Raw genomic sequence first — 26,693 nt, 5'->3', positions numbered from 1 at the left:
TCAGTTAAAGTAAATAGCCTTTTAAAGTTGTGTTTCAGTAGAGCTCTACTTGTATTGCATAACTTTGCTGAAGCATTCAGGGCTCAGATAATAGTCAGTGTTAATTTAGAAAATGTTTGATTGATAATTCATGTGAAAAATCTTACTTATATTTTCACTGTATGTCTTTTTTTGTTAATCCTCACCCGAGGATATTTTTCCATTGATTTTTAGGGAGAGTGGAAGAAAGAGGGAAAGATAGAATAGCAATGTAAGAGAAACACATTGATTGGTTGCCTCCTGCACAAGGCCCCTACCAGGGCCTGGGCCAGGGAGGAGCCTACAACCCAGGTATGTACCCTTGACCAGAATTGAACCCAGGACCCTTTGGTATGCAGGCCAACATTCTATCCACTGGGCCAAACCAGCTAGAGCTCACTGTATGTCTTTTCTGAGGCCTTGGACAAAGTCAGGCATTAATCACTTTAGTGTCCTGAGTTATTGTTGTTTTGTAGTTGCTGTGTGTTGTTTGTTTGTTTTTTAAAGATGCTCAGTTTCTTAATATGGAAGAATTACAGATGTGAGTGTTTGTTTTTCCATCCTCACTTAAGGATATGTTCATTAATTTGATAGTAATCCAGTTCCTGTTACTCCATCTTGACCAGAAGCAGAAGTCCCAATTCATTGTTTTTACAGGAACACATGAAATATTTGGTAAACATTGTTTATTATTTGTGGGATTTTGCCAACCAATGAAAGCATATTTACTTGTGCTTTGGTTGATTTTTCCTCAGGTTGTAATGTGGTCATTTCGTCCCGTAAGTTTGATGTATTAAAATCTACTGCAGACGAACTGAAGACCACCCTGCCTCTCACCCACCAGTCTCAAGTCACCCCCATAAAATGCAACATCCGTAAGGAAGAGGAGGTACTGCAACTATGTCCATGTCATTTATTCATTTTTAATCTATAGCAGTGGTTCCTAAACTTGACTGTTCTTCAGGTTTTCTTATGTTACCTGCCTCAGATGAGGTTCAGGAAAAGCAGAGCCTGTGAAGGAGGTTCTTTGCTAATATTAAGTTGCCTCAGGAGAAGGAGAGAGGAAGGGAAGCAACATTATACATCTAGCTTTATGATCTGTGGACATTGTGATGAGAGATTGTAAGCTCTCCTGGAGCAAACCATTCATCCAAGTAGCAAATTAGGTCATTAACCAGTTTGCTTTTAATGTTTTTCTTTAGGTAAATAATTTGGTCAAATCCACCTTAGATATTTATGGTAAGATCAATTTCTTGGTAAACAATGGAGGAGGCCAGTTCACGTCTCCTGCTGACCACATCAGTGCAAAGGGGTGGCACGCGGTGATTGAAACCAACCTGACGGGCACCTTCTATATGTGCAAAGCAGGCAAGTGTGATCACTAACCCCCAAATTCAAGGTGTCTTTGTTTAAATATCATAGAGAATCCTGAAAGAGAAACTGTTAGGGGCTCAGAAAGCTCCAGTTATCAACATTGCCCTGATTTGCTCATAGGATTGTAAATTGCTACATTTCTGGCTAGTAATTTGGCAGTATTTATAAAATATGGATATATTTTGATCTTTCTTATAATTTTATTTTTAAGAATTTACCATGAGAAAATTATTAAGGATCTGTACAAAGAGATAACTAAAAGTTGCTTATAAAATTAAAGAAAACTCTCACACTTACTTTGTTTTTAAGAAATAAATCTGTTATAAGGACCTGTTAATTCAGTAAGGTCCTTGGGGAGATTACCAGACAGAGTCCACATTCTTTTGACTAACAACTAATTAGCACAGCATTGTCTTTGGATTACAGGTTATGTTTCAGTCATTAAAATGTCCATACTACCCAAGCAATCTATAGATTTAATGTAATTTCTATCAAAATACCAATGACATATTTCACAGAACTATAATCTAAAATTTATATGGACCCACAAAAGATCCCTAATAGACACAGTGATCTCGAGAAAAAGAGAGCAAAGTTGGAGGTTTTACACTGCCTGATATCAAACTATACTGTAAGTCTATAGTAATCAAAACAGCATGGTACTAGTATAAAAAGAGACACATAGATCAATGGAACAGAATAGAGAACCCATAAATAAACCCGTACCTATATGGACAGTTAGTATATGACAAAGGAGGCAGGAACATACAATGGGGTAAAGATAGTCTATACAATAAATTATGTTGGGAAAATTGGACAGATACAAGCGAAAAAATGAAACTAGATCACCTTTTTACACCATATACAAGAATAAACTCTTAAGTGGATTAAAGACTTGTATGTATGGCTCAAAACCATAAAACTCATAGAATTAAACATAGGCAGTAAAATCTCTGACATTTCTTTTAGCCATATTTTTTCTGATATATCTTCTTGGGTAAGGGAAACAAAGAAAAAAATAAACAAGGTATATATGGAAATGCAAAGGACCCAGAATAACCAAAACAATTTTACAAAATAAGAAATTTGGAGGACTTATATTTCTTGATTTCAAAACACCATGGTACTGGCATAAGGGTAGATGTATAGATAAGTGGAAAAGTATTGAGAGTCCAGAAATAAAACTTTATATTTGTGCTCAACTGATTTTTTTTTTTAAAGGTGCCAACAATTCTATGGGGAAATGATAGTCTTTTCAACAAATGGTACTGGAACAGTTGGATCTCCACATACAAAAAGACCCTTACCTCACACTATAAATAAAAGTTACCTAATAGTCCAAAATGGATCATGGAAAAAGTAAAATTATGAAACTTTTAGAAGTAAACAAAGTAGAAAATCTTTCTGACCTTAGGTTAGGCAAAGAGTCCTAGGAACCACCACCAAAATACCCATATATCCATAAAATATAAAATTAGTAAACTAGACTTGAAATTAAAAATGTTTATGCTTCAAAAGACACCATTAAGAATGTGAAAAGATAAGCCAAAGACTGGGAGAAAGTTTTCCAAATCACATATCTGATAAAAAACTTGTATCCAGAATATATGAAGAACTTTTATAATTCAATAATAAGAAAGCACCCCAATTAAAAAGCGGAAAAAAAGATTGGAGTAGATATTTCACCAAAAAATATATGAAAAGCTAATAAGCGCATTAGAAGATGCTCAGCACCATTGGTCACTAAGGACATGGAAATCAAAACCTCAGTGAGATACCACCTCATTTCCATTAGAAAGGCTGTAATCAACAAGTCAGACAATAATAGTGTGGAGGAACTGGAGTCCTCATGCATTTCTGGTAGGAATATAAAATAGTGGAGACACTGAAAAAGTTTGGCAGTTCCCTAAAAAGCTAAGCATAGAGTTACCATATGAATGTGATTTTACCCTTAACCTGAGAGGAACAAAAGCATGTGTCTACATAAAGACGTGTTCATAATCACCCCAAAGTGGAAACAATTCAAATGTTCATCAACTGGTGACTGGATAAATAAAATATGGCGTAACCATACAATGGAATGCTATTCAACAATAAAAAGGAACTATTGATATGTGTTACAACATGGATGAACCTCACAAACATCATTCTAAGAAGCCAGACATAAAAGACCACATATTGTGTGATTCCATTGATGTGAAATATTCAAAAGAGTCGAATCTACAGAAACAGAAAATGAATGAGTATTTGCCTGGGGATGGATTTGGCTGCAAATGGGCACAGAGGAACTTTTTGTTTTGGAGTGATGGAAATGTTCTAAAACTGTATTGTGTTGGTAGTTGCACAACTCTGCATATATTTTTTAAGCATTTTATTGATTTTTAGAGAGAGAGGAAGGGAGAGGGAGAGAGAAAGAGGAACATCAATGTAAGAGTGGGACATCGATGGGCTGCCTCCTGCACACTCCCTACTAGGGATTGAGCCTGCAACCCGGGCATGTGCCTTGACCACTGTGGAACCAGCAACTGTTTGGTGCACAGGACAACATTCCAACCAACTGAGCCACACTGGCCAGGGCAACTCTGTATATTTTTTAAAAATTATTAAATTGTACCCATAAAGTAGATGGATTTTATGATGTGTAAATTGTACCTCAGCCAGGCTTAAAAAAAAAAAGAAATATAAATATGAATTTAAAACATACCACAAAAGCAGCATGCTGGAACAGGGAACCAGAGAAAGGTCAGCACACTGTTTAATATGACTGTCATCTGTCTGTTTCCTTCAGTTTACAGCTCTTGGATGAGAGAGCATGGAGGATCCATTGTCAATATCACTATGCTTACTAAAAATGGATTTCCGGGATTTGCGTAAGCATTTATATGTATTTTTTCCTATGTGTCAAAGGTTCAGAAATAGCCAAAGTAAAACAAACAAAAAAAAATCACTGAAATCGTAAACATTAAAAAATTTACTGTGCACACACCGAAAAGACTTGTAACAACCACACTTGTAACCCTCAAATTACCAATTTGTATTTCTTCATAATAAAAAAGTTTTCAATATTCCTCTTAAGTCCATGTGAATTGGGGGAATCATATGTGGGCCTACACAATGAGATTTGTTTGACAATCAGACAGCTGTGGTTTGGCTCTAATATGAGAGGACCCAATTCTTTCCCATTGTTCAGACAGACTCAAACACACTATGAAGGTTGAAAAATCGCTACTTTAAAGAATGAATTTTTCTGGATTGTTTTGTTATTTCTTGGTTTATTATTAATCTTTTATTAAGAGAGAGTGAGAAACTTAAAGTCAAAGTTTCATGACAAGAAAGTTCTTGTGGGGTTCTGACCGGCCATTGACACACCTGTCAGTTCAGTTAATAAGAGAAATATTCAACAAAAGCTAATTATAGTGCTTATATTTTGTCTTTTAAAGGCATAGTGCAGCTGCCAGAGAAGGTGTTTACAATCTCACCAAAACCTTGGCTTTGGAATGGGCCAGCAGTGGAATAAGGATCAACTGTGTTGCCCCTGTAGGTAAATGTTCTATATGAACTAATTGTGCTCTTCTGATTCCATTTATGTTGTTGATAGAGGTATTTGTCACTGTATGTGTCCTAGAAAAGATTGGCTTTTGAAAATGGATGTGTATATTCTTTGATTTACCAGTATTCTTTGATTAGGTTGTTAAGTTTAAATTAAGCCAATGATTCTCAATCCTGGCTGTATATTAGAATGTTTAAAAAATAGTGAAATTATCTGTGGAATGTTTAAAAAATAGTGATATATAAGCTTGGCTCCAAACTGTGGAATCCAAGCATCAGTATTTTTAAAAAACCTCCCAAGAAACTCAAATACACTGTGAAGGTTGAAAAATCGCTACTTTAAAGAATGAATTTTTCTGGATTGTTTTGTTATTTCTTGGTTTATTATTAATCTTTTATTAAGAGAGAGTGAGAAACTTAAAGTCAAAGTTTTAGGAAGAAACTCCCAGTTAAAGATCAACTAGAAGTAAAGAGAAAATTTCTCTGAAACTAATGTAAGTGATGGGGGGAAAAATCACAATACGTTCAACTTCAAAAACTATCATTTTTGTGTGAAGTAAGATAGAGCTTAAGCTTCCTTGAGTATTACACGTTTAATGTACTGACACACTCATCCTGTAAAACTCAGCTCAAATGTACTTCTCTGTGATGTTTCCTCGTCATTGCTAAAATATAGGAATCATTCCTCAATCTGAAACTCTGTAATATCTGTGGATATTATCTATAACTCTGTCTTTATACTACCTATACATATTGCTATCCATGCTGCTCAGTGGGACTTAAGCATGAACTGACTTGTTGACGTTAGTAGAAAATCTCCTATTTAACAAATTGCAGGCTCCTCGCCAGAAACTTTATTTCCCTTTAGTCCTTCATAGCTGACCTTACCTTACTCAAATTACATGCAAATATTTATAAAATAAATATTAGTTCCATTCTTTTTTTTCTCTTTTAATTAAATCTTTATTGTTCAGATTATTACATTTGTTTCTCTTTTTTCCCCCCCATAACTCCCCTCCTCCCAGTTCCCACCCCACCCTCCGCTCTCACTCCCCACCCACTGTCCTCATCCATAGGTGCACGATTTTTGTCGAGTCTCTTCCCGCATCTCCCACACCCCTTTCCCCCCCAAGAATAGTCAGTCCATTCCCTTTCTATGTCCCTGATTCTATTATAATCAACAGTTCATTCTGTTCATCAGATTATTTATTCACTTGATTCTTAGATTCACTTGTTGATAGATGCATATTTGTTGTTCATAATTTGTATCTTTACCTTTTTCTTCCTCTTACTCTTCTTAAAGGATACCTTTCAGCATTTCATATAATCCTGGTTTGGTGGTGATGAACTCCTTTAGCTTTTCCTTATCTGTGAAGCACTTTATCTGACCTTCAATTCTGAATGATAGCTTTGCTGGATAAAGTAATCTTGGTTGTAGGTTCTTGGTATTCATCACTTTGAATATTTCTTGCCACTCCCTTCTGGCCTGCAAAGTTTCTGTTGAGAAATCAGCTGACAGTCGTATGGGTATTCCCTTGTAGGTAACTGAGTTTCTTTCTCTTGCTGTTTTTAAGATTCTCTCTTTATCTTTTGCTCTTGGCATTTTAATTATGATGTGTCTTGGTGTGGTCCTCTTTGGATTCCTTTTGTTTGGGGTTCTCCGCGCTTCTTGGACCTGTAAGTCCATTTCTTTCACCAGGTGAGGGAAGTTTTCTGTCATTATTTCTTCAAATAGGTTTTCAATATCTTGCTCTCTCTCATCTTCTGGCACCCCTATAATTCTGATGTTGGTACGCTTGAAGCTGTCCCAGAGGCTCCTTACACTATCCTCGCATTTTTGGATTCTTTTTTCATTTTGCTTTTCCGGTTGGGTGTTTTTTGCTTCCTCGCATTTCAAATCATTGACTTGATTCTTGCGCTCCTCTGGTCTGCTGTCGGGAGTCTGTATAATATTCGTTATTTCAGTCCGTGTATGCTTAATTTCTAGGTGGTTCCCCAATATACGATCGAGGGTCTCATTAGTTTTCTTGTAGATCTCATTAAGTTTATCGGCGGCTTCTAAACAGTTCTTGAGAGACCTTAAAAGTGTGGTTCTGAACTCTATATCTTCCATTGACAATTTTGTCCTGTTTCTTTGTCTCCGCATTTTGTTATGCTTCCTTGGTGCACCCCCTAGTGGTCTTTGTGCGCAGTCTTATAAACCTTGATTGTTGTAGCTAATACCAGGGAGGGTTTGACCTCCAGGCCAAGTGGCTATGAGAATCAGCTGTGTCTGCAGTGAGAGAACTTCTGTCCTCTAGGGAGGTGCTAATCTAGCCTTTGCCTGAGGCTATCCGGCAAATGCCTCTGTGCAGGGCTTGGGCGGGGCGGGTCGCACAGTATCAATAGGGTGGGCTGGAGAGAGCAGTGATGGCGTCTCTCAGTCCTGTCCCCAGGGGCTCTGCCTCTCTGAGTCCCAGCAATGGCTGCAAACCTCGGAGAGAAAGCTGCACTCGCTCTGACCGAAGCCAGACAGTCGCGCTTCTCCCGTTTGAGTCTGGGTCCCTAAAGACTCGCCCGGATCTGGAGCTCAGAGTCTGCGACTCCCTCCCAATTGAAAACGCCAACCGCGCCCTCCGCCGCCAGCCCGCTCCGCGCACTCCGCACCTCAGAATTTGACTTCAGCACTGCGCCTCCTCTGAGTGTCCGTATGCGTTTCTCTTTCCTCCTAGTTGTAGGACTTCCACTCAGCCAGCATTCCTGTGGTTCTGGGTGATGTCCCTTCCGTTTTTTGGTTTCACTTTTGAAGTAGTTGTTCAAGGCAGCAAACTCCGGTGTTAACCTATGCCGCCATCTTGGTTCTCCCCAGTTCCATTCTTAATGCAGCTACCTTGCATTACTGGCCTCCAAAAGTGCATTTCTTAGAAACCTTTAGTGGGTTGTTAGTATTATAAGCACCTCATTGAAGTCATGTTTTTCCTCCTGAGACATTTTTAGGTTTAAGGTCTAAAACTTAATACTTATAGAAGATGTTATCCTCTTTAAACAAAAGGTTGCAAATTGTTTAATGGGAAACCAGTATATCATCCCACTACCATGCAATTTCCTCATCTTTTACACTTCCTGTTTCCTCTCCTCCGTATAATCTCTGTTGTAGTTTTGAGTCAGTAACAAATAGCTTTATCCTGTATTATACAGGCTTTGAGTATTTTTCTTGGCTTTATAAATCCATGAAAGCTATATAGAAGAATTCTTAAACAATTACATTTTTTGTTTATTTATATTAGATTCACATGCTTTATTTGTGATTTTACTTTAGGTGAAAAACCATGATAATATTGCATTTTCTAAGTCTCGCATAACCATAGCCCGGTCTTGTACTGTAAAACAGAGAAGCCCAGTGGAAGATAAAATAGACTCCCCTGTCTCATTGTTTGTCCCAGTTAAGAGCCCACTAATCTGCTCATACAATTATGCTTTCAGAAACCAAGTCTTTTATGAAAAACATCTAGGGCTTAACTGGTTATTAAGGAAGGGGAGGTCACAAAATGAGCATTCAGATAATTCATTTGTAGTAGTCAACCACTATTAAATTTTCTCAATATTAGCAATGTTACCTTTTCTATTCCACGTAAGGCACTTAATTTTTTGGTATTGGTTGATAGACTGTCTTTACAATTAAAATTTAATCTTATGTACTTTATTTTGTTCTTATTTTATATTTAAACACAGGGAATCATTTATTCCCAGACTGCTTTTGACAACTATGGTGATTTGGCAAAAGACTTATTTGGAAGGGCCTATCAGAAAATTCCAGCTAAAAGACTTGGAGTTCCTGAGGAGGTAAGCTATATTTCTAACACTGATTAGAATGACTTTATTTCATACTTTGGAACTTAGTAACATTTTGGTGTTTTTTTACGTAGTGTGGTTGGCTGATAGAGACGATAGCTCCCACTGCCACCAAACCATTTCCCTGGACTTTCTGGATCTGGGGGAATATCCTGGTTGTGCTTTTGTAACCGGACAACCAAGCGGTCCGGGCTACCTGTCACTACTTGAGCCTATTAAACAGAGACAGGGTTGAGTCAGATATGAGCTCCAATAATGCTGGCTGGATGGGAGTGCGGCAGGTCATCCACAAAAATCTGCTCTGACCCCCCTCACCAGGTGGCTGGTTATGTACACACGAGGGAGAAGATAGCTAGGTGTAGCTGCAAGCTACGAGTGTAACGTGGAAAGGGGAGGGTAGAATCTGCAGTCCGGCCTTCAGGAGCTCAAAGCCCGATCACAAGGTGGCTAATCTTCTATGATGTTACAAACAGCTCAGCCTGTTCCTGGGACCTGAGAATGGTCAGCGTTCCTGAGAAAAACTCCCAGAGAGGGTCAGGGTCCAGGCACAGCAACCAAATCAAAGCGTGTCCTGTCCTTGGTCTGTTCTCAAAATGTATTTCTTTTCAGAGTAATGGACCTATTGAGGCATCTTATCTTTTCACAGCCTTGTTTCATCCTCCAGTTTCCCAGGGTCTGTAAGAAAACTATTTATCTATAGTTAGTGAAGTGAATAATTATTAGACAACTGTCACTCTATTCTTATTACATGCTCTTCCCCACTATCACTTTGAATGCTCACAACAGTCTTTTTTTTTTAACATATATTTTTATTGATTTCAGAGAGGAAGGGAGAGGGAGAGAGAGATAGAAACATCAGTGATGAGAGAAAATTACTAATAGGCTGCCTCCTGCACACCCTACACTAGGGATTGAGCTTACAACCTGGGCATGTGCCCTTGACCAGAATCAAACCTGGGACCTTTCAATCCACAGGTCGATGCTCTATCCACTGAGCCAAGTGGGCTAGGGTGCTCACAGCAGACTTTATTCAGGAGCAAATGCAGTGTGAATTAAGAAGAGCGTGTTTCATTGCATTTTTCCAGCTACGTTATTTTATCACGTGACAGGACCCTAAGCAAGTCAGACTATTATGACTATATGACATTCCATACACAACTTTTGTAAGGTGGTCAGGTTTAAGTATGAAAAAATTAATAGCTTTCATAAATGTTAGCTATATCAGTCTTAAAATGTAATGAAAAAAAAGTTATTGTTTCCATAATAATAATAAAAATTAGAATACCTGGAGTCAACTTAGCTCTGAACAAAAAACATTTTATTACTAAAGACCAAAATAGAGACATGTCATCTTCCTCAATGGAGAGAATCAATGTTATTGAAATCAAGTTTTTCTAAATTAATGTATAAACTCAATATATTTTTGAAATTTAACACACTGATTCTGAAGTTTGTTTAGAAAAATATTTATGCAAAAAAAGCCAAAACTGTTGAAAAAGAATAATGGGAGGATTTGATCTTCCTGACATCAAAACATACTCTAATGCAATACTTATTTACAACATCTGGTGCTGGTACTGTAATAGATTAAAATTAGTGGAATATAATGGACTCTTGTATCAGTACCATGTATCTATGGGAGTTTGTAGGATAAAAGCAGCTTTTCAGATTTATGGGGAAAGAATAAATCTGAAAAAGTTTTGCAGCAATGCGCTGTTCATTTAGAAATAAATTAGACCACCTCTCTCACATCACATATATGCAAAATAATTTTTAGATATATTGAAGTGCTAAATATAAAAGCAAAATCATAACATTCTTGAAGAAAATGTGTTTTAATTCCTAGAACTACCTTTCATTATCAGTTTGATGTATGCACACACAAAAATATCCATATTTATAGACTTTTTTTTTTTTAAAACAAAAAGGGATTCTACTCTGTTCTTTTCTTCAATTTGCTTTCAGTCTGCAGGTCGACACTCAACCAGAGTCACGCTGACTGGGCAGGAGTACTATTTTTAATAAAAAATAACTATATTTTCAAAAACAAAACATTTATACAAATATCTTCAATGTATGGCTTACTAGAATACAGCTGGACTTTCATATCTGTCTCTGCATCCAATCTGTAGCAATACATTGTTTGGTTAAAGCATATGGAGAAAAGCTGGCTTCTTACACATGGGCAGTTGGAAACAGAGGCACATTTATTAATATTAGCATTTTCAAATAATTGTGAATATTCTTTACTATTCAAAAAGTGGAAGTTTTTATTTTATTATTTTTTTAATTAAAAAATGTTTTTATTGATTTCGGAGAGGAAGGGAGAGGAGAAATAGAAACAGTGATTGACCACCTCCTGAACTCCCCCTACTGGAGATCAAGCCCACAACCTGTGTATGTGCCCTGACTGGGAATCACACGATGACCTTCTGGTTCATGGGTCAATGCTCAACCACTGAGCCATACCACCCTGGCAAAAAGTGGCAGTTTTTAAAGATTAGTTGCAGTGTGGAACCTGGAAGCATGCCAGTGAACTTTTTGTGCTCTGTTACATTACAATCTATTGATCTTTCTGGCAGTTAGGCTGGGTCTCTGACCCATAGATGATTTTGTAACATCAGGCATTGATCTTTTGGAAAATATTGGTTCCCTGAGTAATGCATATTTTCTGAATGTTGACACACAATCCTAAGTGTTGATGTACAATAACAAAATTCTAATTTTCACCTGAAAGCTCAAATCTTGCCATGGATAACAGATACTGCCAGTCATTTCCCTTTAAAGTGACAGTCTCACTGTGTTCATTTTTGAAAAATGCCCAGTATCCAAGATCAGTAACTGCACTTTGCTCTTTCAAATAAAAAAGGTGTTTCTTGGAAAATGTGACTCCTTCAGCTCTCAACTCAATTGCACATTCGTTTCCTTGAGGCAACCATTATACTCCTATTGCAGCAGAGCTTAATGTGTAATTCCTCTTTCATCATGCAGGATATCAAAAAGGTGTAGGCTCAGTGGTTGAGATTAATAATTTTTCCTGCTTCACCAAGGACATTCTAACGTGAAACAGGCTGCCCCCACCCCCAAAAAGTACTTGCCGGTGAAGGATATAATGACTACTGGTATAAGGATCACTAGGTCAGTTTTGTGTTCCTGCCATGACTCATGCTGAGGCTCCAGCAGTCTTTCCCACCATTGCTTTGGCACCATTAGCACAAATGTCAACAAAGTGAAAAATGCAAATAAGGACTTAGCATTATTTTGAAAGTAGTTTTGACCTTAGGTACACCTAGGGTTTTGCTGATCATGCTTTAACTGACAATGTACCAGGTGTACCGGTTAATAATGCGGATTTCTTTCAATAGATGGAGTTACACATATGTTGATATATATGCGATTTGATATGTATGCTATTTTGTTGTATTGACAAGCTTCAAAACTTCATATGTCAAATTTTCTGAAGGTGTTAACATCATAGATATTTTTACGCTTAAAAATGTCAAATTTTGTGCCAAAAGAAAGAGCATTTGCGGGAAGTTTTAATTCATTATTTTGAAGAAAAGTGCTGCTGAAAGTTATTGTATACTTAAAAAAACGACCGGAATGAGCCAGAAGATACGGCAAAGTAATTTTGCTTCATGATAATGCACCATCACACACTTCTAAACCAGTTAAAGACATGTTAAAAGGTCTTGCCTGGGAAGTATTAACCCACCCGCTGTATTCACTGGACCTTGCTCCTTCAGATTACCACTTGTTCCGATCGATGGCACATGCACTTTCTGAGCAGCACTTCAAAACATACGAAGAAGTGGAAAATTGGGTCTCTGAATGGTTTGCCTCAAAACAAGAAAAGTTCTATTGAGATAGTATCCACATACTACCTGAAAGATGGGGGAAATGTGTAGCTAGCGATGGACATTACTTTGACTAAAGCACTTTTGATGTTTCTCTTGAAATTATCGGGTTTTCTTTGATTACAAAATCTGCATTATTAACCGGTACACCTGGTAGATCAGGCATGTTAAACTCGTGGCCTGCGGGCCACATGTCTCGTTTATTTGTCCCGTGTTAACCTTTGAGTTTGACATGCTTGATGTAGATGTTACCTTCAAAAGGTTTGGTTGTGAAGGGAAGCAGAGATGATGGTAGCTATTGTGAGATGCTTCAGAATAAGGTGAGACTTTTGGCTTCTGCTTGATTGTGTCCTAGCATGCCTAGCTCATGTTTCCAAGATACTCTGTTTGCTCCAGTTAATCATCAATGTTCCATTTTGGGCGGAATTTTCACAAAAGGCCATTGGCCCAACTGCTTAACGCTGAGTTGCCTTCCTTTAATTGACGGTCCCTGGGGTAGTCAGGGGGTCAGAATATAGCTATAGTTTCAAAAGGAACTGCCTTGACCTCTCCTGGTATCTGTCAATATCTCTCAGAAAGGGAATGCAGCACATGGCAGACCTTCAATTGGCTTTTGAGATCCTGCACACTCATTTTTACAAATTAAGCAACTAAGGGCTAATGGGGTTCAGTAATCAACTTAAGGCCATGTGGAGGTCATGGTACTGACATTCTAACCCAAGCTTATTTAAAGCTTTCCTGATGTGATCTTTGATAAACAGAGCTGAACATAAACAGGTAACTGAGCTAAAAGAGGTGTTGACCACATAAAATTGATGCAAGTTGCTAGTCTCTATTAGTGTTTACTGATTGATAAAACTATGGCGAATGGCTTAGTACTTCAAGTCCATCCATCAAATGGATTCCATTAAAATTAAAGTAAAGAAGACATCATCTGAAGATATAGTGCCGGGAGCCGGTCCATCCTTGCTGTTTCAAAAGACCTGGCATATATGGCATACTGTTCTTAATATGTTTGCTCACCTTGGCACTATGTGTTTTAACCAAGGTCTCCTCTCTGAGAAAGGTTGTTTCCCCAGGTAGGGATTTTCCCCTGAAGTTAGGGAGGGAATAAAACCCCTCAACTAAGTGCCAGGCGGGTAATTAATCACTTTAACTATGAACAATCATGCTTAAGCTACATAATCTTTACTCCCTGGAATGGAGATAAGAAACGCACTAACCTTTGTAATAGAGATTGATAGGACTGAATCAACTGGTATAAATACAGATGTAACAAGACAGCAAGACACAGAACTTAGAAGACAGAACTTAGAAGACAGAACCTACACAGAACCTACAGACAGAAGAACTTCGCTGGAGAGAACATGGCAAAAGATCCTGGACTGAACCTGACTACAGAAATTGGCAAGAGAACCTGACTAGAACCTGGTGACTGAACCTGGCTGGAGAACCTGGACAGAACCTGGCTGGAGAACCTAGCGAGGGAACATGGCTACAGAACCTGGCTGGAGAACCTGGAGAGCCTAGCAAGAGAACATGGACACAGAACCTGGCTGGAGATCCGAACCAGAACTTCGCTGGAGATCCAGACCAGAACTTGGCTGGAGATCCTGGCTAGAGATCCTGGCTAGGCTGCTGATCAACTGAATGCTGCTTCCGTGTCCTTCCTTCTTCGCCGACTCCGTCCACGCCTTTGGGAACCCCTGGACCTGCTGGGGTTGGACCCCGGCATCTGGCGCCCGAACAGGGACCCCTAGGTAAGCGCCCCACACTCGGGACGGATCGGACTCCACCGTAGGAAGAGGGTGGATAGTCTTCGCCGACTCCGTCCACACCTTTGGGAACCCCTGGAACAGGGTTCCCCTAGGTAAGCCCCCTCCATTGAGAACCCCCACACTCGGGACGGATAGGACTCCACCAGGGTGCTACAGACCCCCCTATAGAAGATAAGTAGGGTAAGAAGGTGGATAGTACAGAACTTAGATTGAGAAGATGTGCCATACTGAGTCCAAAGAAAGAAGACTCTGTATTGATCCTTAGATTGAGAAGATGTGCCATACTGAGTCCAAAGAAAGAAGACTCTGTATTGATCTTTAGATTAAGAAGATGTGCCATACTGAGTCTAAAGAAAAAAGACTCTGTATTGATCTTTTAACATATATGCTTGCTAGCAGAGGAATTAAGGTTACTCCCAGTCAGACAGAACGTTTTATACAAGAAGTATGTCCATGCTTTTCTGAGGAAGGAAAGGTAAATGTAAAGGCATGGGAGGAGGTAGGCCCAAGGAGCCTTATCCTTAACCCCACTGCAGCCTTTCCACCCCGGGAAAGTGCAGGATTGGCAAGCTCTCCCTGGGGTGATAGATCAGGACTCAGGTAATAGTGGAAAGCGCCAATCCTACTCTTAAAATGGATACAAGAGAGCATTTGGGGTTTTTCTTTTTAATGCCTGCTTTTAAAAAATAAAAAAGGGGGAATTTGCCAGGAGCCGGTCCATCCTTGCTGTTTCAAAAGACCTGGCATATATGGCATACTGTTCTTAATATGTTTGCTCACCTTGGCACTATGTGTTTTAACCAAGGTCTCCTCTCTGAGAAAGGTTGTTTCCCCAGGTAGGGATTTTCCCCTGAAGTTAGGGAGGGAATAAAACCCCTCAACTAAGTGCCAGGCGGGTAATTAATCACTTTAACTATGAACAATCATGCTTAAGCTACATAATCTTTACTCCCTGGAATGGAGATAAGAAACGCACTAACCTTTGTAATAGAGAGTGATAGGACTGAATCAACTGGTATAAATACAGATGTAACAAGACAGCAAGACACAGAACTTAGGACACAGAACTTAGAAGACAGAACCTACACAGAACCTACAGACAGAAGAACTTCGCTGGAGAGAACATGGCAAAAGATCCTGGACTGAACCTGACTACAGAAATTGGCAAGAGAACCTGACTAGAACCTGGTGACTGAACCTGGCTGGAGAACCTGGACAGAACCTGGCTGGAGAACCTAGCGAGGGAACATGGCTACAGAACCTGGCTGGAGAACCTGGAGAGCCTAGCAAGAGAACATGGACACAGAACCTGGCTGGAGATCCGAACCAGAACTTCGCTGGAGATCCAGACCAGAACTTGGCTGGAGATCCTGGCTAGAGATCCTGGCTAGGCTGCTGATCAACTGAATGCTGCTTCCGTGTCCTTCCTTCTTCGCCGACTCCGTCCACGCCTTTGGGAACCCCTGGACCTGCTGGGGTTGGACCCCGGCATCTGGCGCCCGAACAGGGACCCCTAGGTAAGCGCCCCACACTCGGGACGGATCGGACTCCACCGTAGGAAGAGGGTGGATAGTCTTCGCCGACTCCGTCCACACCTTTGGGAACCCCTGGAACAGGGTTCCCCTAGGTAAGCCCCCTCCATTGAGAACCCCCACACTCGGGACGGATAGGACTCCACCAGGGTGCTACAGACCCCCCTATAGAAGATAAGTAGGGTAAGAAGGTGGATAGTACAGAACTTAGATTGAGAAGATGTGCCATACTGAGTCCAAAGAAAGAAGACTCTGTATTGATCCTTAGATTGAGAAGATGTGCCATACTGAGTCCAAAGAAAGAAGACTCTGTATTGATCTTTAGATTAAGAAGATGTGCCATACTGAGTCTAAAGAAAAAAGACTCTGTATTGATCTTTTAACATATATGCTTGCTAGCAGAGGAATTAAGGTTACTCCCAGTCAGACAGAACGTTTTATACAAGAAGTATGTCCATGCTTTTCTGAGGAAGGAAAGGTAAATGTAAAGGCATGGGAGGAGGTAGGCCCAAGGAGCCTTATCCTTAACCCCACTGCAGCCTTTCCACCCCGGGAAAGTGCAGGATTGGCAAGCTCTCCCTGGGGTGATAGATCAGGACTCAGGTAATAGTGGAAAGCGCCAATCCTACTCTTAAAATGGATACAAGAGAGCATTTGGGGTTTTTCTTTTTAATGCCTGCTTTTAAAAAATAAAAAAGGGGGAATTTGCCAGGAGCCGGTCCATCCTTGCTGTTTCAAAAGACCTGGCATATATGGCATACTGTTCTTAATATGTTTGCTCACCTTGGCACTATGTGTTTTAACCAAGGTCTCCTCTCTGAGAAAGGTTGTTTCCCCAGGTAGGGATTTTCCCCTGAAGTTAGGGAGGGAATAAAACCCCTCAACTAAGTGCCAGGCGGGTAATTAATCACTTTAACTATGAACAATCATGCTTAAGCTACATAATCTTTACTCCCTGGAATGGAGATAAGAAACGCACTAACCTTTGTAATAGAGATTGATAGGACTGAATCAACTGGTATAAATACAGATGTAACAAGACAGCAAGACACAGAACTTAGGACACAGAACTTAGAAGACAGAACCTACACAGAACCTACAGACAGAAGAACTTCGCTGGAGAGAACATGGCAAAAGATCCTGGACTGAACCTGACTACAGAAATTGGCAAGAGAACCTGACTAGAACCTGGTGACTGAACCTGGCTGGAGAACCTGGACAGAACCTGGCTGGAGAACCTAGCGAGGGAACATGGCTACAGAACCTGGCTGGAGAACCTGGAGAGCCTAGCAAGAGAACATGGACACAGAACCTGGCTGGAGATCCGAACCAGAACTTCGCTGGAGATCCAGACCAGAACTTGGCTGGAGATCCTGGCTAGAGATCCTGGCTAGGCTGCTGATCAACTGAATGCTGCTTCCGTGTCCTTCCTTCTTCGCCGACTCCGTCCACGCCTTTGGGAACCCCTGGACCTGCTGGGGTTGGACCCCGGCAATATAGCAATAATGCCTACTTAATTTGGTAATTATCAGAATTTCATTAGTTCAGTTTAGCTCCATGTTGAGCTCCAGGTAAAAATTAAAGCAGGAATCTTGAATCGTTACATGTCTTTTACCTAGCAGATAGCTTCTATTCAATTCAGTATTATTTAATGGTGGGCAAAGACTGGATTAGGGGCTAGGTAATGCAACATACCCTCCTTTCGGGGGAAGAGAGGCATAAAGATTTCTTCATTCTGTATATATTTGTTAAGTGCTTATTTTATGCAAAACACTATCTAAGGTCATAGTTATATGTGTGAGAGGGTTGTTCTTTGGCTGGATTTAGAAAGGAGCTTATTGAAGAGAGTCTTCCTAACTGGCTGACTTTTAGAATCGAGGAGCTTTCATTGGTTGGTTGACTAACAAAACATGTTCCCAAGGCAAGTTGTCATTGGTAGATTAAATAGGGTAAACCGAGTCTGGTGGTTAGCGTTACCATGGCTCAGATCTCTCTCCCCTCTCCCAGTAATGTGGGAACTTATAAATTATTGATTCAAAAATAAGTATAGCTCGGCTGGTGTGCTTCAGTTGCTGAGCATCGATCCAGGAACCAAGAGGTCACAGTTTGATTCCCGGTCAGGGCACATGCCTGATTTGCAGGCTCGATCCACAGTAAGGGGTATGCAATGAAGGTTTCTTTCTCATCAATGTTTCTAGCTCTCTATCCCTTTCTCTTCCTCTGTCTCTCTCTCAAAAATATCAATAAAATAAATATAACAACAGAAATAACAATAGTCACATATGTAATCTTAAGCTTCCTAGTAGCCACATTTAAAAAAGGCAAAAAGAAGTGAACTTAGATTTGACAATATATTTTATTTAATCCAATATATTTAAAACATCATCATTTCAACATATAATTAATATAAAAGTAATTAATGAGATCTTTTACATTCTTCTTTTCATATAAGTCTTCAGAATCTCATGTGTGTTTTACACTTACAGCACATCTCAATTCAGACTAGCCATGTGGAAAGTGCTTTGGTAGTGTCATGGCTAGTGGCCTCCGTTTTAGACAGTTCAGTTTTATAGTAGCTGCTGGGGACACAAGGATGGAGAAAAAGCTATGCCTGCCCTCCAGGATCTCAGAGTCTCAACTCACCATAACCACATGGCTACAGTGCTAAGTACAGGACCAGGATTAGAGTGAGGCAAGCAAGCTGTGAACACAAAATTTAAGAACATGCTCACCCTCAGGGCTGTGCCAGTATAGGATCTGCTCCAAGAGGAAGCACCTCCTTAAATGCTGCACCCTAAACTCCTCATTAGCCTCACCCAAATTCCAGCCCTGCTTGGGATCCTGATAAAATGGTAGATTCTGGGGCCCCAACCCCAGAGCTGACATTGCAGAAGCTCTCACGTAGGGTCTAGGATCTGGAGTTTCAATAAGAATCCCTAAGCATTCCAGTGCAAGTGCTTAGGATCACCTTTGAGGAACTCGGCCTGTGCCAACAGCCTCCCATGAGAGTTCCTTTACATCCAGTGTAGTGATTTCTTTCTTTCTTTCTTTCTTTCTTTCTTTCTTTCTTTCTTTCTTTTCTTTTCTTTTCTTTTCTTTTCTTTTCTTTTCTTTTCTTTTCTTTTCTTTTCTTTTCTTTCTTTCTTTCTTTCTTTCTTTCTTTCTTTCTTTCTTCTTTCTTTCTTTCTGGTTTTTGGAATAGATGTTGCTGAACTCATCAGTGATCTAGCTGAATTTTTAATTAAAAATTCTTTTTTCTTTCTTTCTTTCTTCTTTCTTTCTTTCTTTCTGGTTTTTGGAATAGATGTTGCTGAATTCATCAGTGATCTAGCTGAATTTTTAGGGGATGCTCTGGGATTCTGACGTCCCTCTGGCAGAAAGCTCCTGTAGTCTGAGTTGCTGGGCTTTTGGCCTGCAGGACCATAGACTAAACCGACAGGCACGCCATGTCATTGTCCACAGGCACATTGACTATTTCAGGGACACAGATATAAAAGGCACGTGGCTGCAATGAGAAGTATGGTTGTGGTGAGCAATGAAAGGTGTAGAAGGAGCTGAGTTGTTTGAAATGGAAAAGAGCCCAAATTGAGCCCTGTGTTTACTTTGACTTCTTCACGTTGTGTAGCTTATTGGCTGCCATCAAAGGCTCTGTCCTGTCTGGCTGTCTTCACCGTAATCTCTTACCTGATTTTCATGATGCTCAAATAAAAAGAGGCCGCTGTCTATGTACTGCCAGCTTATGGTGCACATATACCTTGGAATTCATGTTGTAGTCGTGTGCTCTGAGATGTGTTTACTCAGGATTGGGAAGCAGGCAAAGAGGAGATTCTTCAGCTTTTCTGAGCATGTGTATGTTTCCATTTCCAGATTTCCCCCTTGGTATGCTTTCTGCTATCTCCAGCAGCTTCCTTCATCACCGGACAGTTGGTGGATGTAGATGGGGGCCAGTCTCTGTATAATCACATGTTTGATGTACCAGGTGAGCAGTCAAGCAATGAGTGTTCATATTTTCAAAATGTCTTAAGTAGTTACTCAAGAGATGAGAGTTTTCTCTTTAGCACATCAAAATGTGCAACTTGTTTATATTCATGATATGATTTTTAAAGGAAATATTCCTCATCACAAAAATATCTATATCTATATATATATTTATTTATAGAACTTAGCTTTATATATATTTTAAAAGGTGGGTTTTTTTTGGTATGTGTGTAAGTTGGTAGTATTTGAACCTTGAAAAATATTCTCAATATGAGTATATATGTTTAAGAAAGAGATAGAAAAAAGGCAAGAAGTTGCTATATTATTTTTTTAGATCAAATTCCTCTTAATTCCTCCAGTAAGTGGCTTGTATATCTGAGCAGAAGAATCAGACATGTTAGGTGGAGAGGGGTTATGGTGTTTTACACTATCTTTGGGATATATATTAAATGAAACCATATGAATTTGCTGTATTCATTTTTGATGTATAAAACAGTAGTTTTGTAAGGCTCAACCAAATGTAGATATTACACACAAATGTGTGTGTGTGTGTGTGTGTCTGTGTCTCATGACTAGACCAGAGAACTTTGGGATTGAAAAGATCCTAAAAAAATCAGTCCAATATCCTAATTTTGCAAATGACAAAACAAATTTATAGAAATTAAAAGGCATATTCAAGTTAATCACTCCCAAAATAAAGAAAAAGATATAAAATTCAAATGTATTCAAACTGTTGCTCAAGATAATTGACTATGTGGCTACTAGCAAACTAAAATGTGGTTGATGTAATGCATTTGTCTTTGAGTTTCATATCAGGGACCCAGGTTCAACCTACTTTTTCATATGCTAACAGTCTGATCAAGGGTAAAGACCTTTGCATTGATAAATGATTAGTACGGGACTATAATATTACTTATTATTTTCCCTTCCCAGATATATTTCTTTACAAATAGCATCAATGGAAATGGACTTTGGTTTTAAGGGTCTCAGTTATGAACACAGAAATGCCTACATGGTTATGTGGTATTGTTTTCTGATAGTATTTAACGTAGCCAGAGTGGAAGAGAATCTTTCCACTTCCCTCACCAGAGCTGAGTCAGTAGTATTTGTTACGGTGAGTTGCACTGTTTTTCCTTTATAAAGGGAAAGAACTCCAGGTGGCTGCTTCTCCAGGCCTCCAGTGTCATGATTTTCTTTTGTAATTCTAACACTATTTTTTATCATTACAAAAACATTATTTAGGGTTTTAGTATTTTTTACTGATTTCAGGGAGGAAGGGAAGAGGGAGAGAAAGAAACATCAATGATGAGAGAGAATCTCTGATCAGCTGTATCCTGCATGCCCCCTATGGGGATTGAGCCTGAAACCCCGGGCATGTGCCCTGACTGGGAATCGAACTGTGACCTCCTGGTTCATAGGTCCACACTCAACCACTGAGCCACATGGGCTGAGCCATTCTTTTAAGGTGTTTAAGGAAAGCAGTCACATCTATTTTTAAAGAATATACTCCCCCAAAATTATGAGTAGGAATACTTAGCCTCTCCTTGTAGTGTTTTCTTTAAGGTTGCCAGCCCTGGTAAGAATGTCTATGATGGAAACCTGGCTATACCCTTACTAGCTGTTTGACCTTGGGAAAATTAATTTCTGTAAGCCTCCACTTTCATTTCCATCAGGTGGGTTCACTTATAGTATTAATTTTGTAAGCTGTTGGAAAGATCAAGTTAGATAATGTACATTTAAAACCCTGGGTCAGATAGGATGCTTTCAGGTGCAACTCACGCTGGCTTGAGCCATAAAAGAATTTGTTGCCTTGAGTAACTGAGAAGCAGGTGAGACGTGACTCAGCAGCTCAGTGAACTCACCAAGGGCATTTTGTTTTCCTTACTTACGTTTTTGCTTCTATGATGTTGGCTTTAAGACTAACTCTCCTGGTTGCAGGATGGCTGCCTGCTGCTCTTATCGCTTCATGCTTCTTTTTTCACATTCATCTGGACAGAGAGAGAGTGGGGAAGGGAATGACTTTCTTTCAACTTTTCTAACAAAATTCTGAGATCTACTCTGCTTTGGACCAGTTTATGCAAATGACCATCCCCAATGAATAACAACGGTCAAGGGAATGGAGTGCATTGGTTGACTTACATCAGCCAGTCATCAGTCAGTGGTCTAAGTGTGGTCACTTCCGCAGAACCTGATGGAATTGTAAGTGTAAACAGGCTATTGGAAAGAGGAGATGAGGGACTGGGTGCTGGGGAGGCAACTCGATGTGCCTGGTACAAAGTAAGCACGCTGTTTTAAAATCATCATTATTAAGGAAGTAATATTTATTGAATGTCTACAGTATGCCAAGTGCTGTACATAGGGTGTCACATTTAATTCTCACAACTTGAAAAGATAGATGTGGTTACCCCCTTTAATAGATGAGGAAACCGAGGCTCTGAAAGAGTAATTTTTCCCAATTCTGAAAAGCTAGTAAGTGGCAGAGCTGGGACTCAAACCCAGGATTTTCTCAAAACCTGTGCTACTTGTCCTAATAATTTCTTTTTTCTTTCTGAGAAAAGGGGTGAACCAGGGAAAATAACAAGAGGGTTTGGTGGAAAGTAGGAGGACTAATAAGGTTAATAGATTTGCAAGTGACACGAGGTTTTCCACTTACTTAACAGATCATGACAACTGGCCGGAGGGAACAGGGGACCTTTCTGTTGTCAAAAGGATGAAAGAGACTTTAAAGCTTAAAGCCAATCTCTAAACTAAAGAAAGAAGGAGGTGTCTTTTGTCCCAAAAATGCCTTAACATCTTAAGAATGCATTTTTGTACTTTATAGGAGCATGTAATTTGTATAGAAAAATCACTTTGTTTTTTTTTTAATGTTTTCAATTTTGTCTATGCAAAACTATTCCTGAAATAAATGCATTTTTAAGTCCCAACTAATACCATTTAACCTGTATTTTTTTTTAAATTAAGAATGGAAATCAACATACTTTATGATTATACTTTGAATTCTAAGAAAGGTATTTGAAGAGTGGAATACTTTCTAATTAATAATAGAGATATCGTGATCTCCTAAAAGGTTTACTTGTAATAAATCTAAATTGTGGCACCATTATGATTCCAACAACTGGAGTTATATAGTGACTAATTTTACCTGGCAAACACCTTTGAACCAATAAAGCTTTATGGTAACTATCGATGTGTGGTTTGTTTTCATGAAATCGAATTTCTATAAACCTTCTAAATGCAAAAGATTGGCTAGTGGGAAGTAAGGAGGACTTTAAAGAACATGGGAATAACAGTTACCAGGAACAGCTACTAAGCTACTGGGACTGAGATGAAAAACCCTACTCCCCCCACCCCACCTCCCAGCTGACATCCAAACCTTGTTGGGAGGGCCCGGGCCGGCCTACCTCATGGCTGGGCAGTCACTGTGGTGTTCTGCTGGTGGAACTTGCTGGAAATCTGCCCTCTGGAACTTGCCCGAGATAATCCACCATCTCGGGTGCCAGGGGAAACTTCACGGGAGGTGTCTCAGCAGAGGCTCTGCTACACAACTACCTGAGGGAGGTGCCAGGGACGCTGCTGCGCCTGGCTGCCCTGCACCACCACCAAGGCCTGCAGACTGGAGTCTGGAGAGGAAAGCCTTGACCTCCTGCAGTGTCTCTCCATCGCCCTCTCCTGACAAAGCTCGGTGTCAGCTGGCAAAGGAAAGACTAAAGGGCCCAGATCCATTGTGACACAGCTGAGAAGCAGTGAACCTGTAACCTGCCCACTTGGGGCCTTGGCGTCAAGCAGCCTGTCACTTTCCTTCAGGAACAGTGCCACATCGGGGCTCAGCGTCGGTCTCTGCGTGGACAGGGTGCGCATTCAGAGGCAGCTCCAACTGCATAGGCTTTGCTTAAGCGGGAGCCCATGATGTTGGGCCTGTTTGCAGTTTTCCTTCACTCTTGTGCCCATAGGCCAGTTCTGTGGCAGCAGCCTTTGGGGGCTGGGGAGCCCCAACCGACTGAGTCATCTGGTCTCCTTGGTGTTCTGTGCCTCTTCTGGGGGCATGAATGTGTGAGACAAAAATAGTACTTTGTGCCCACTCCTCAGTGTTTTGTCCACATGCTTCTGGCCCAGGCCTCCTGGTTTCCAACTTTTCTGTCCTTTTCCTTTTAGGTGCCTGGCTAAACCACGTGGCCGTGGGCCATCTGTATATATTCTCACTTGGGGCTAGTTTTCTTTCCAGCGTGAACACAGGTTGCACTGTCTACAGATTGCTTATTAGACAGATTTTCCCTCCACTGCCTCACAGGGCTTCCCCTGATTACGGCTGTAATGAAGTTCTGACAACTGTGAAGGAAGAATTTCAGACCAGGACACAGTCCAGGAAAGGGTCAACCGGGCAGATGGGAAGTCCTTGAGCCAGTCACCCATTGGTTGGCCCCATGGCTCACAGGAATAGGCCTGAGTTAACAACTTGGCTGTGTTCAGTTTTTGGCCGGGAGCATCCCAACGGCAAATGCACTGGTGGATCCAAAGCTGTCACTCACTGTGCGTTTTCATGGCTGCCACATGACTATATCCTATAACTGTTTTGGCCCCATTTACTTTTAACACTATCCAGGGACTTGGCACAAAAAAGTGTCACCTTGTGTCTGGACACAAGTGCCTGCTTGAGATTCCAAGACTTGGCTGCAAAGCTTCCTCTTGAACTTTTGTTTTTGCTCTTAGTGTTTCTTCCTTGTTTACAAGAGTTTCACTTCACTGAAGTAGCTGCCTGAATAAGATCAACTAGCAGAAAGATTCAAACCCATTTTCGAAAAAGGTGTATTAGATCAAAAGCTAGTGATTGTCTAGCTCTTGCCTTAAGACAGGTATGCGTAGTTTGAATCTTGTCTTGTGGACAAGGCTAGTTACGGTTTGTCTGATAACCGAGGCTCTCTGTTGGTTAGTGGCACTTTTCACCCACCACGTAGAGTGAGAAGCATGTGTGCACTCTGCCCTAGTGGGAGTCAGATTGTGGGGACCTGCCAAGTCCTAATGCTGTCGATGTCAACACTGCATCCCTGGGGGACTTCTCCCCACGTCTAGCAAGGCTCTCTGACCTGTTTCCATCTGTAGCCTCCAAACTTGCTCTCCTTGAAGTTGTCAGTGCCCTACAAGGAAAGACCTTGAAGACCCCTTCTGATTGAGACCACTTTGCTGAGGTTACTAACAAGCCTTTCTGCTGACTGCTCCTTGCATGCTTATTTTGGCCATCAGCATACAGCCACACTTCTGCCATTAGCCACACTTCTGCTTATTAAGCCCCCCTGCTTGCTTTGGCTTTCTCTGTCCATTTCTATAGAGCTATTGGTAGACTCTCCCTTTCCATAAGTAATAGATTTTAGAGTCTGCTACCTGTGTTGAAATCCCAGCTTCTACCACTTACTTTTTATAACAGCTTTGAGAAACAATTGAGGAATTTAAATATGGGTTGCATATGAGTAGATAACATTTAAAGATTACTGGTCATTTTGTTAGATGTGATAATAGCATGGCAGTTACTTTTTATAAAAGTTTCTTACCCATCAGGGAAGAAATGTTGGGATTTGCTTTCAAATACTTCAGTTTAAAAAACAAGTCGGGGAGAGGAAGGGAGCAAGAGAACTGAGAGTGGAAACATGGTAATGGTCGTTTAAGCAGCGTGACATCTATCATACATTATATGGTTGATTCTACTATTCTCTCTACCTTTGAGTGAGTTTGGAAATTCCCCAGGTAAAAAAACGATTAAAATTAAAATGGTCTTGTTACTTAACTTAGATAGAGGGTAATATGGGAAAGAGTTAGCTGATTATACATAAAGGTTATTTGGGAGAAACAGGATGAATTTCCACTGGATGTCAATAGTTCTGGGTGGTCCATAGGTGTGGGAGACCAGGTTCCAAATGGTGGTGATACCGTTGTAATTAGCTAGTTTTTAATAATAGGAAAGGAGCCAAAGGGGAAGCCAGACAATGTAAGCATGCCATTTGAGCAGCTTCACCAGGGAGATCCTTACTTTCTTCTTTTTTTATGTGACAAATATATATGTAACAAAAATTTGCCATTTCATCAAGCAATTTTTAATTGTTTGTTTAGAGTGTGCCTTTCCAAATAGATAACCATTTTGGAGGTGGTTACATGGGATCTCTGAACATCAGTTTGGTATCAACTGACTTTTAAGTCTGTATGAATCACAACACTTCAAATTCTTTTTGCAGAAAAATACTCTTCTAAACAGACATTCCCTCCACATTTAAATGAATTGCTCATACTCATACATAATTTTTGTATCTACTACTTGAGTATTCAGTGTCTACTTCTTGCATAGGATGCTCAATTTTACATACAAATAGTTTTACCTGTAAATTTACTAGGAGGGCACAGTAACAACATTTTGATAATTTCTCAGAAGTGAGGGCTCCTACAGTGGAAAGTTAATTTTAACCGAACAGACTGCTTCCAAGAAAAGAGTTCTTTTTTATCCATTTTTAAAAAAATGTGCAGTTGACCTTCCTTCAGACACAGCCCATTATGGATGCTCTGCTGACACCGGCCTCCCTCATTCCTGTTTCATCTTTGTTCCAGCTTCTCTCCATTTCCTGCTCCTCACATCAACTTCTACTTCACCTCCATTACTCGGCAGAACAATATAGTTCTCTTCTCTCCCTCTTAGAGCCCATTTATCAGAGGGAATGTTCACCAAAGACAGTTCTCCCTTTGGGGAATTGCGCTCCCACCTTTTAATTTATGTCATTGAGCTCTTTCCAAGACAG

The 26,693-nt window shown here is 40.2% G+C and overlaps 1 protein-coding gene across 1 annotated transcript in view; it reads left to right on the top strand.

Annotated features, from left to right (window-relative positions):
• Positions 1–23,100, top strand: part of PECR (peroxisomal trans-2-enoyl-CoA reductase) — a 32,645-nt gene extending 9,545 nt beyond the window's left edge. The window contains exons 2-8 of the mRNA XM_081096328.1: positions 774–907; positions 1,221–1,386; positions 4,181–4,262; positions 4,833–4,929; positions 8,653–8,763; positions 19,807–19,918; positions 22,578–23,100. Coding sequence (XP_080952454.1) covers positions 774–907; positions 1,221–1,386; positions 4,181–4,262; positions 4,833–4,929; positions 8,653–8,763; positions 19,807–19,918; positions 22,578–22,663 — 788 coding nt within the window. The 3' untranslated portion in view covers positions 22,664–23,100. The remainder of the gene's footprint in view (positions 1–773; positions 908–1,220; positions 1,387–4,180; positions 4,263–4,832; positions 4,930–8,652; positions 8,764–19,806; positions 19,919–22,577) is intronic.
• The last annotated feature ends 3,593 nt before the right edge of the window (positions 23,101–26,693 follow it).

Source organism: Myotis nattereri (assembly GCF_964212035.1).
Source record: "Myotis nattereri genome assembly, chromosome: 7".
Lineage (NCBI taxonomy): Eukaryota > Metazoa > Chordata > Mammalia > Chiroptera > Vespertilionidae > Myotis > Myotis nattereri.
The sequence above is the reverse complement of the archived record's forward strand: the minus strand, read 5'-3'. Positions and strand labels throughout refer to the sequence as shown.